General features: G+C 36.3%; 1 protein-coding gene across 1 annotated transcript in view; it reads right to left on the bottom strand.

The window, feature by feature from the left end:
* shcbp1 (SHC SH2-domain binding protein 1) overlaps positions 1-12,409 on the bottom strand; it is a 33,071-nt gene that overhangs the window by 2,416 nt on the left and 18,246 nt on the right. The window contains exons 11-13 of the mRNA XM_067997480.1: positions 4,825-4,943; positions 1,289-1,375; positions 141-291 (exon numbers count right to left, since the gene is read on the bottom strand). Of these exons, the coding sequence (XP_067853581.1) occupies positions 141-291; positions 1,289-1,375; positions 4,825-4,943 (357 nt within the window). The remainder of the gene's footprint in view (positions 1-140; positions 292-1,288; positions 1,376-4,824; positions 4,944-12,409) is intronic.

The following is a 12,409-nucleotide window of genomic DNA, read 5'->3' as shown; positions in this document are numbered from 1 at the left end:
ATATAAATATTGCACCGCCAGCCCATTCAGTACATTCAAAGATTATTCATTGTAGATTTATAATTTAAAACTGATTCAATCACTTATGTAACAAATTTAACACAAAATAAACCAAGTTACAAGAATTATTTTCCTCTTACTTGTGGGTTGAATTATAATTGCAAAAGGAGGTTTCTTTTTTGCAAAGTGTACTGCAAATTTGGCCATTGTGATACCGTAGTCTTCATGGTTATGAATCAGATTGTTCATCATGGTTATTTTTGGCACGTCATATAGTTGCTCCATGAAATTCTGCAACAAGTTTCAAGTACAAATGAGTTACCTTGGCATTCTTATGCACACGTACAGGATGTAGGATGTTTTCTTACACATGGTAAAATCCATTATCAAGCATAGTATGGATATATGTGCATCTTGTTTCCTCTCTCCCCCTCCTCCACCCACATTAGATGTGATCTCTGTGATGGAGCCCTGGGGAGGTTTACTACTTATAAAGATCAGTAAAAGAAATTCCTTCAGCAGCAGGTTCAAATATTTGAATGGGGTATTTAAAAAAAAACACAAGGGGATAGATTTTCAACTTGTCATCAGGGCGCAAAAGAGCCGTTGCAGATCCGCCACTTGTTATAGGAATCATCCGATTGAAATGAATGGATATGAAAATTAGGTTGTCTCTATAACAGGCTGCCGATCCGCAAAGAAAGTTTTAAGCCCAAGCGGCAAGTTGAAAATTTACTCTAGAATATTTAACTCCCATTTAGCAAAAGTGTAAACATTTCACCAGTAACAGAAATTATTTGAACATATAAAACTATATATAACCACACTGCTTGAAAACATGAACTGAGATACACCATGAAGATTTTTTAAAAATGAATCCAACTATACAATCTAAATACAGCACTGACCCATTCTACGCTAACTATAGCATGGTTTAGAAGTAATACTAATATCTTGCTATAATTACTCTGCATCATTTCAATAGTGTCCCCACTTGTATGAAGATATTTCTATTCTCCACTGTTTAATTGCCAAGCCTCTCTGTGCACCCCCTCAACCCTGGAGCTGCTTCCCCAAATCCTCTGCTTCTCTCTCCACCTTTAATAATCTACTCCAAACCTATCTTTTTGACCAAACTTTTGGTCACCCTTACTAGCTTGGCATTTGTTTCCTGATCTATTTCTATTCTGTGACGTGCATTAGGATTTTTTTTCCATTTAAGGCACTATATAATGCCAGTTGCTACTGCTGTTGTACTGTTCAAATTCCTAAGTACTATTGGGCTTACCTTAATGAGTATTCCCTCCTTGCAGTGATGTATATCATTGCCAAACAGCTCACACGTGCTGCTAGGGCAAATTTCAAGGCCTGCCCCCTGTTGAACACAACAATTTTATCCTTTTCCTGTTAATCTTCTATGTAAATGAAAGTGTTTTCCCTTAATCCTCGCCCATGAAACGCACATCCAAAAGACAACAACAGCAAATTTCACACATTAGCTGCAACCAAACTTTTAATTCACACATTTTCTTTCCAAATTTCTATGACTAATAATTTAGCACTGTAAGAGTCATTATTACATTTTATATCAGTAATATATGCCTAAATGCATTGGCCTCAATGAATACTGGCAGCTAGGGAGTTCCACCTAACTTAATTTTGTTATTTTTCTGGGTTCTCATTTACTTCATCCAGTTTCTTTATTTTTTGACTTTTGAAAAAAAACATTTCCCTAACCTTTTGTTCTTTTGCTTTTTGCGATCCAGTTCTTACTTTAACCACTGGAATTAAACTACGTGCCAGATAGTTTTACAGTCACTTGTGTTAAACAGACTTCTATTACAATGTTAAGTTGGAGGGTGGGATTTCTCTAATTTTCAAAAGCTCACTCATTCCTTCCCATTTCAAAAGAAATCTGAAGAAAAGCAAGAGGTAATGAGGTAGCATTAAACAGATCAATTGTTCACAAAGACCTTTCATGATAATTTCAAACATATTCATTCCCTTCCAAATTTAATTTTTTAGTTGGACAAAATACGAGTGCTTTTAATTGGCAAAAATAACGATGTCAAGAACCAATGTAATTTTGAGACAACTGTGAAAGGGTTAAAAACTGAATGCTTCTGAAAAGATCTGCAAGATAAAAATGATCTTAATTAATTGAAAGATACAATTCATAAAACATTGGATCAAGATGAATGCTTTGCAGCTGGATAAAGCAATATATTTCTGAAACCATAATTCCCTCAATGATAGTACATAACTAGATTTACCTGTAATTTACAGGTAAAATTAAACCCTTCATTGGGAATTTGTTGCACGAAGTACCTCATTAATGAAGTGCAGCTTCAACATGTGAAACACGTTCTGGCGATTTCTTGAAAAATGAATTTTTTGAGTCAATCACTGCCCTCATTAATATGAAACCTACTTAGACATTAACCGACTATGATGGTTATGATGAAATTATACTTCAGAACTTTTGTGCAGTTTGTATACATCAAGCTGATGTCCATCATTAGAACAACTAACTTAAGATTTTTCCACAGGAAATGCAACAAACTTCAGAAATTGGAACTATTTTTATGTTTTGTCCTGGAACAAACTGCCAAAATATGTGGGGGGCAAAGAATTGCAACAGTCCTTTAAAAGAGAACTTGACAAGTTCCTGAGAGAAAAGGGCACTTCCAGTTAGAAGGTAAGTTGCTAGCTCACTGTGATTATGTTGGATTGCTGTAGGAACTTCTCCAGTTATCCTGAATTGACCTCACATTTCTTTGCCTCTCCCAGGAGATAGCGTGGTTAAGGAGTGGGTGACTTGCGTATGTAGTTTTACGATGTCTGGATGTGGTAGGCTTGATAGACCTGATGATCATTACAGCTTAAATTTCTAAATTTAGAGAAAATAATCTCAGAAATCAGTGCTGACAAAGACAAGAAATTGATACTCCCATTTCCAACAACTTCCAGTGCAAAATCTCACGGAAATTAAACAGACAAGGGCAAATTTAACTAACGGTGAGGGCTGTTCGTTGACTGGCTACAGCAAATTCAGGGCCAACAAGTTTAGTTCAAAAATGTAATTTTGTATTGCCTCAAATAACTTGATTAAAATTGCTAACATGATTTTAATTATGAACAAATATTCTACTGCCTCACTGCTAAGTGAAAATGCCATTTTAAAATCACATTTATTTAAAGTAATTAAGATTAAAGCAAAGATCACTGAGTTCAGCTTAAGATATACACTGTAGTCACAAAACTATTTCTTTAGCAATAATGGAACTCTGAAAAGGAAATAAGACTGTGTACTTAATGAGGTTCCAACTTCTAATTAAGGAAAGTTTCCTGGGGTATGCTGAGCTCTAATCTTTTAGAACTGCAGTTAAATCAATCAGACAATGTTAATTTTCCTAAAATTATTTCAATTTCTGTTCCTATTCAAAACAAAATCATGTTTTCATTAGTATTTTGCTGTACAGTCTACAGTTTATTCAAGGCAAGTGCAGAGAAACTATAGTTCAGGTATAGGTGGAGAAAAAATACGTCAGAAACCATTTTTGCATGGTACGAATTCGAGCTAATCTGCAAGCAGTTGTGGCTCTGCAGTTCAGAGACAGAATAGGCCTCAAAGCAGATTATGTTGTGCTAAATTTCTATGGAGCATGATTTGGTAGAAATCATTGTTAAATTTGATCAAAAGTAAATCATATTTGGTAGCACTGCAATCCCTACTATAGTGGAGATAATTAAGTGCACCTAAACTTTGGTCTTACTATATGGGACTGCAATATCCATGGCACATAAATAAAGACAAGTATGTAACAAATAAATAAATGATGAAATAGAAACAAAAGAAATGCAATGTAAATTCAATGTATCACACAAAGTATTAACCTGTAAAATTCTGGCAAATAATCATAGTGCCGATAATGGAGGTTCCTCTGTACTTTTAAGAGATAAAAATCTTTAAGAAAATCACTTTAAAATCAGACAAAATAAAACTTTAACCTTTGCTCTCTTCACCTGAAAGCCTGTTATAACCCTAGATTTACCTCTCACATTGATTAATAGTTATTCATACTTAATTTCCTCACATTTAAAAATACTATTGCTGCTTTAAAAAAGTTACAAATAAAATCCATAGCTGAGTTTTCAAGAAACAAATAAATTGCAACTGCTTCTTGGGTCTGCTTTGTTATAAAAATAAAAACATGTAAAAATCCAAATTTTTGATAAAAATGGGCACAAGAAAATTAATGTATTAATACCTTTTGGCTTCCCCACATAATTCTAATACCGAGAGAGCAGGCAATCTATTCCTCAGCATTTACCAGTTTTGCATTACCAAGAGGGAAAGGAGAAAATCAACGAAGATCAATCTACATCACTCTTACACACATCCTACCAGCCAAAGTAAGTCCATCACACCCCTTTATATCATGCCTAGTCTACAGCCATAGAATAGTGCATACAACCAGCATAAGTAGATGTGCTAAAATTGTAAAGCAGCAATTTCTTGAAAAGCATGGAAAAGTGTATTTCCTGAACAATTATGTAAATTACCAACGCAAAAAATTGAGATTTGTATGTAATTTAGACTTCTGGTTAGTTATAGAAATAACGAATATACATTTAGACGCATTTAGATCAAGTTCAGAGCACAGTCGAGTGCTTTAATCACGCTGAAATCTGATTATCTACCATGTCATCATGCAGAAAGCCAAAACAAACTACAACTCTAGGGATTGTCACCCCTGTTTGAGTATTTATGTAGATCAATATCATATTTATAGTTCTGAAGATTTTGAAATTAGACTGTACCTTTGCTCCATACAGGTCACAATTTTTCATATGCAGTTCTGCTGAGGTTCTCAATACGACTCCTGTTGTGTCACATTGCAGTACACAACTCTCCAGAATTGCCTGGCCCTTACGGACACCTAAAGTTTGTTAAAATACAATAAATTGCTAGTTGAATTTTAGACTGTTTTACTTTATTCAGCATAATCTAAATTAAATAACCTGAAGATTTTGTATATTTCACTGATTATGCAGAATAATATTCAGTGTTTTAAGTGTAGTTTGCTTTGTACTTATTATGAGACAAAATATACTAATTAGGAAATGACATCAGATTGTCAACACAAAAAAAGGTTGAGATATATTTTAGTACATAGCAAAGATTACACTAAAAAACAGATGTTCCTCTAACATTCAATTGTCACTGCTTTTTAATATTGTAGCAATGATCTTCAGACTAGCTGTGCAACAGCTAGACAGGCCTTTTTAAATGTTTTCTTTTAGTTTTGCTGTTAACATTTGCTTAACACCCAATATAAATGTTAGTCTTTGACCTGTATGTTGGTTAGAAAAAAAAATCATCCTGTGTTCTCATCTGGAAACTTGGGCAGCTAAGGTGGAACTGATAATCGATCAACAATAAAAAAAGCACTATAGATGGAATTCTTATAATTAAAAACAAACATCCCCCCCCCTCCATAAAAATATTTTAGATCCTAAAAATCACCACTGTGCAACTAACCTTAAAGTCAATATTTCGGAACACATCACAATCACTTATTATGGCAAATTTGTCTGTGTACATTGTTGGATATTTCAGATTCACCATTTAGAAGCAGCAAGAATTATGGGATAAAGAACTTAATATTATACTGCTGATACTTGTACTGTCTATTGATTCACTACTGAAGTCAGCTTATTTTCTAAAAACCAATAATTCGTGCGGCAAGTTATTGGAATGATCATACAAATACTGAACGATTAATAACAAATATGATTCAGTATACTATTTGCAAAAAGCAATAGAACCACAAAATTTGTCCAAGTATTTTCAGTTGTTAGAGTTTTAGTTCGTGAGTGCTATGATCACAACGAGAATGGGGCGTCCAAAGATGCCTCTCTGTCTCAAAGGACAAGTACAAAGTTGCTGAAGTTTCACCTCCTCCCTCAAATGGTCATGCAGCACACTATTCAGTGTCCAAATTTATTGTAAACAGAATTAAAAACTTTGCAAAACTGATTGTTCTCAGAGTATTTCTCTACAATTGGGTAAATAAAATTGAAGAGGAAATTATTAGTGTTGTGAATGGACAGCAATTTAATGGTGAGCACTATTTGATATATTATACGAAAAACATTGAGATTTAAAACTGAATTATTTTTAGTGGAGCCATAATGTAATGTTCCTTCAATAATAGAAACTGAGAACTTCTTTACTGCCCTTTAATCATATAAGCTCAAACTGTGGCAATTTCTATTTAAACAGGTGGGAACATCTTAAAAAAAAAACAGTAAAGCATTTTATTGTTTAAAAGAAAACCATTAAAGACATATATAAAAGAATGTCAGCGTACCAGTCACTGTAAAATTACAATAAAGTAGGCATTTTAATTTCTATGCCAGCAGTATAAACAGCTTTATAGGTTCAGTTTGCAGCAAACGATCAGAAGCTTCTGCTTTTGACAGTACTTGTTGTACTGGTCTGAGTATTAGGAGTGCCTAACATGGAAATCAACTTTCAGGTATGAGGGATGGGTGGGAACTTTAGCATGCCATGTAGTTTAAAATTAGCCCTGAATTGTTGATGGATTTGACTTGCTTAGCTGGGGGCTTAATTCCCAAAATGTCTTAGCCGAAGCATACATCCAACACAGTGTAGCACGCCACCAGGAGGCGAGAACTGCTGTTTGAAGCACTGGGAAACCAGAAACCTATGTAGCAGTAAATTAAGTCGATTGGAAAAAATGACAAAAAGAAGTTGATTTCAATTGCTAACCATCATCAAAAGACATTGCACAATATACAGTAAGTATCTAATCATTATCCCTTTTACTAAGGAAAGCAGATTTCAAAATTAAAACAAAATGACATTAGAAACAATGAGATTTAAACAGGAACTTTGAATAAAACAAGTACTGAATGTGAAAGGCACATGAATGATACTTTTCCTAAAATATCATGAACACAGTCTGTAAAGCAGCCATTGATTTGTGCAAGAGAAGGTAGGAAAATTCTAATTGCCAGCTTTTAATGAATCTGCTTCTTGATTCAACCATAGAACCTAAATGTATCAAATGCCATTACACAGAATTCCTGATCCAGACAAGCTTTAAATTCAGTCCAAATTCAAGCATAACATTTCCCAGATTAAATCACTTATCATGGCTACAATATCAAATTGTTCATATTTTCCATGTATGGCACACTTAATATCAGTATATTGCCTAATTTTTTCCACAAGTCAGACTATCTAATTTTCCACATATTAACACTTTATTGATTTTTTTTAATGAACATGTTTTGTGCTGTATTAATCTATGTGACAGCTCTGGCTCAGTACTAGCACAGTTGCTGGAGTCAGAAGACTGTTGGTGCAAGCTCCAGTCCAGGACTTGAGCATATAATCTAGGCTAACACTTCAGTGTAGTACTGAGGGAGAGGTACACTGTCGGAGGTGCCGTCTTTCGGATGAGGCCCCGTCTGCACTCTCAGGTGGATGTAAAAGATCCCGTGGCACTAGTCGAAGAAAAGGGGAGTTCTCCCGGTCCCCTGGCCAATATTTATCCCTCAATCAACATCACTAAAACAGATTATCTGGCCATTTATCTCATTGCAGTTTGTGGACCTTGCTGTGTGCAAATTGGCTGCCGCATTTCCCTACATTACAACAGTGACTAAACTTCAAAAGTACTTAATTAGCTGTGAAACGCTGAAGTCCTGAGGTCATCCAAGGCGCTATATAAATCCAAGTTCTTTCTTCTAGCAAATTATAGATTTAAATACCAGGATTCACAATTTATTTCTAGGTTTTATAACTTAACATGGTTATTCAACAATGCCAGTACATGCCTTTTAAGGAATGTCCCATTACCCGCACTAACTGCATGCTTTCCCAGTGGTTGCTTTTTAACAATGTAATACAAGAACTAAGATCAATCTATCTATATTATTCATACGTGCAAGATCAAGACAATTTCACGTGCAATGCAGAGCAGTCAGTCAGACAAAAGGCAGTCTATGTACAGAAGTGCTGAGGAAACCAAAATCCTAACCAAAGATGATCAACTTTTTAAAAGGTCAAGAAGCAGAAAAAGAAAATGTAACTTTTCAAATGTAGTATGCTCGTAACTTCTCTCAGTGTAACTACAAGCAAACCATGGAAGAAGTCTTGAAACTTAGCCTATCAATCTAATTTTTGACATACTTAGTTTCCACCTATTTATTTAAATCTGGATTGAATTTTCTCATTCTATCTCCTTCATAAATTCTCTCTTGATTTCTATGTTTCTTCTTTCCTTCATCTATAACCTCTCAGCGTCTTTCTCCCCCTTATTTCCTCTCAGTTACATTTTTGGGTCTTATCTACCTTGTTACTCCAGATTATTTCAGTGTTCATACTTGATATCATTCTCCTGGCTATGTCCCATCTCCCAATACTTCCAAGAGTCTCTATTTTAGCCTTGAGATCAAGGTACACTTTTGCTAATGTGCCTGGAACAACAAAACAGAAAACCTGGTCTGTTAATTGTTTTTAGCAACTGGACTTACTCTATACCTTCATATGCTTTGTTTTTCACGATCAAATATAGCATCACACCTTCAAACCTTGTTTTAGGTTTAAAATCATTGTCTTTAATTAAATAAATTTGTCCAAACAAGAAAATAAATAAGTCATATTTACAGTAAAACCTCCACCTAATTCCAAGTGGAAAATAATAAAAAAGTGACAAGCTAAGTGACAGGAAACAAGTAGTGGTGAACGGTCATTTTTCGGACAGGAGGAAGGTATTCAGTGGTGTTCCCCAGAGGTCGGTACTAGGACCGCTGCTTTTTTTGATATATACTTGGGTGTATACAGCACAATTTCAAAATTTTTGATGACACAAAACTTGGAAATATAATAAACAGTGACAAGGATAGTAATAAATGGGTCATTTTCGGGTTGGCAGGTCATAACCAGTGGAGTGCCGCAGGGATCGGTACTTGGGCCTCAGCTATTTACAATCTATATCAATGACTTAGATGAAGGGACTAAGTGTAATGTATCCAAGTTTGCTGACAATATAAAGCTACGTGGGAAAGTAAGCAGTGAGGAGGACGCAAAGAGTCTGCAAAGGGATTAAGCGAGTGGGCAAGAAGATGGCAGATGGAGTATAATGTGGGGAAATGTGAGGTTATTCACTTTGGAAGGAAGAATAGAAAAACAGAATACTTTTTAAATGGTGAGAAACTATTAAATGTTGGTGTTCAGAGTGATTTGGGTGTCCTTGTACATAAAACACAGAAAGTTTACATGTTGGTGCAGCAAGCAATTAGAAAGGCAAATGGTACGTTGGTCTTTATTGCAAGGGGTTGGAATACAAGAGTAAGGAAGTCTTCCCGCAATTGTACAAGGCTTTGGTGCGAACACACCTGGAGTACTGTGTGCAATTTTGGTCTCCTTACCTATGGAAAGATATAATTGCCCTAGAGGCAGTGCAATAGATTCACTAGATTGATTCCTGGGATGAGGGTTGTCCTATGAGGAAAGATTGAGTAGAATGGGCCTATACTCTTTGGAGTTTAGAAGAATGAAATTCTGCGAGGGCTTGAGAGGGTAGGTACGGAGAGGTTATTTCCCCTGGCTGGAGGGTCTAGAACTAGGGGGCATTGCTTCAGGAGAAGGGGCCAGACATTTAGGACTGAGCTGAGGATGAATTTCTTCACTCAGAGGGTTGTGAATCTTTGGAATTCTCTACCCCAGAGGGCTGTGGATGCTCAGTCGTTGAGTATAATCAAGAATGAGATAGATCGATTTTTGGACTCTAAAGGAATATGGGGATCGGGCGGGAAAGTGGAGTTGAGGTCGAAGATCAGCCATGATCTTATTGAATCATGAAACAGGCTCAATATGGCCTACTCCTACTTCTTATATTTCTTAATAGACTACAAGAGGACATAGACAGGCTGGTGGAATGGGCGGACACACGGCAGATGAAATTTAACGTAGAGCAGTGCGAAGTGATACATTTTGGCCGGAAGAATGAGGAGAGGAGATATAAACTAAATGATACAATTCTAAAAGGGGTGCAGGAACAGAGAAACCTGGGGTATATGTGCACAAATCTTTGAAGATGGCAGGACAGTTGAGAAAGTGGTTAAAAAAGCATATGGGATCCTGGGCTTTATTAATCGAGGCATAGAGTACAAAAGCAAGGAAGTTATGTTGAACCTTTATAAAACACTGGTTCGGCCACAACTGGAGTATTGTGTCCAATTCTGGGTACTGCACTTTAGGAAGGATGTGAAGGCCTTAGAGAAGGTGCAGAAAAGATTTACTAGAATGGTTCCAGGGATGAGTGACTTCAATTACGTGGATAGACTGGAGAAGCTGGGGTTGTTCTCCTTAGAACAGAGAAGGTCAAGAGGAGATTTGATAAAAGTGTTCAAAATCATGAAGGGTTTAGGTAAAGTAAATAAAGAGAAACTGTTCCCATTTGCAGAAGGGTCGAGAATCAGAGGACACAGACTTAAGATGATCGGCAAAAGAACCAAAGGCGACATGGGGGAAAACTTTTTTACGCAGCGAGTAGTTATGATCTGGAATGCACTGCCTGAAAAGGCAGTGGAAGCAGATTCAATTGTGGCTTTCAAAAAGGATTCGGATAAATACTTGAGGGGAAAAAATCTGCAGGGCTTCAGCGAAAGAGCGGGGGAATGGGACTAACTGGAATATTCTTACAAGGGGCCAGCACGAACTCGATGGGCCGAATGGCCTCGTGCTGTAACTATTCTAAAACATTACAACTCTAAGAACTAAGCTAACCTTTTGCAAATAATATTATATTGCGTTCTATTTCTTGTCTTCATAAATTTCTTACTCCTGAAAGAATCTGTTCTAATCTAAACTGCCTCTTGGTAGTTTCAAATTAACCTGTTCATTTCCATGAGATCTTAAACTATTTAAATCCCAGAAAAGTGTTATCAGGAATCTCTGGATTTTGCATACCGAGTCACTCAAATTTAAACAGGAACAATTATATACAAACTCAATCAATCACACATTATCATAAGTAAGTTTGCATCATTCTTCTTTCCAGCCTGTAACTGACAAAACTTGGAACATGGAATTTGCATTGGCTTAGTGCAAGAGTGTGACTTAACTGGCTATTAAACTCCTTGGGTAGAATTCCCTCTTCCTGGAGTTATTGGATCAGCAAATATAGGCGGAAGGAATACCGCCCATAAGGGAGGCTGCTCCATTTTCACTAATGGACAGGAAACGTTAGGGGTGTTCATTCCTCCACACCTGTTTTTCGTGTATTCACTACATCCAGGTGATCCAATACCACTCAACACAGGAAGATAATTTGCTCTACTATATCACTTGATCTGAAAAGATAGCCATCAAACCAAAACTAGACAAAAGTACTTCATTTTTCTCAGTCTCTTTCCACTTGCCTCTTAACCTCATTTACTCCATTTCTCATTACCACTCTTTGATTGACTCTTTCATTATCCTCTTTCTCATTCGCCCTTTACTTTCTACCATTCCCCCTGTGTCCCTCCCTCTCTCTCTGTTACCAGCAGGGGCTGTATCTCAAGCTTGAACTAAATCCAGAAAACACCAGCTGGGTTGTTTTCTGCTGTAGAAACAGACAAAAGCACAATGGGCTGAATGGCCTCCTTCTGTGCTATATCATTCTATGATCGCGTTGATGGTTTGTGCTTGTTGTAGCTACAGTAGTATTCCCTCTTGAATTTTCCATCAAGTATCAAAACACGAGCAATGAAACATCCTACAATTTTCAGTTTTGATGAACTGAAAATCTTTCTAATGTGCAATTTCAGCTACCAAACCTGCCTTTTGCTCCCAACTAATCCTGCTATTTGAAAATGGATTGTAAAGTCCCACTTTTCCAACAATATCTCCAATTCTCCTCAAAGACTCACTCAGTATATAGTTTTAGTTACCTGCTGCAGTTCCAAACTTCAGCCTATTCCCCAAAAATAGAACTTTATGAATATAAGCTGCTCTTCAGATATTTGAAGAAACCATGATTTTTTCAACCTGAAGATCAGACAGTCTCTATTACAAAAGCTTCTGATCTGCTTCAATCTCTGTAGCATTTTCGACCAGTTTATGATATTGTATTGTAAGAATTCAGAATTTAGGACCTTTATTAGCTTCTGTAAGTTAGCAAAGGATGGCACAAGTTCTTATGCACACCCAGCAGCAAGTAGTTAAATTATGTTCTTTCTTGCATTGTGACAAAGGGAATTAAATCTTCAGACCACTTTTGTAAGCAAGAAACAGTGAAAGAGTGCTCATCAGTGGAAAAGTTTAGAAGAGTGTGAAACAGAACCACCAGGTAGGGCAAATAGAGAAATCCTGTGCACTCTAGAT

The sequence above is a fragment of the Heptranchias perlo genome, chromosome 16, assembly GCF_035084215.1.
Source record: "Heptranchias perlo isolate sHepPer1 chromosome 16, sHepPer1.hap1, whole genome shotgun sequence".
NCBI lineage: Eukaryota > Metazoa > Chordata > Chondrichthyes > Hexanchiformes > Hexanchidae > Heptranchias > Heptranchias perlo.
This window is presented reverse-complemented; position numbering and strand designations above follow the sequence as displayed.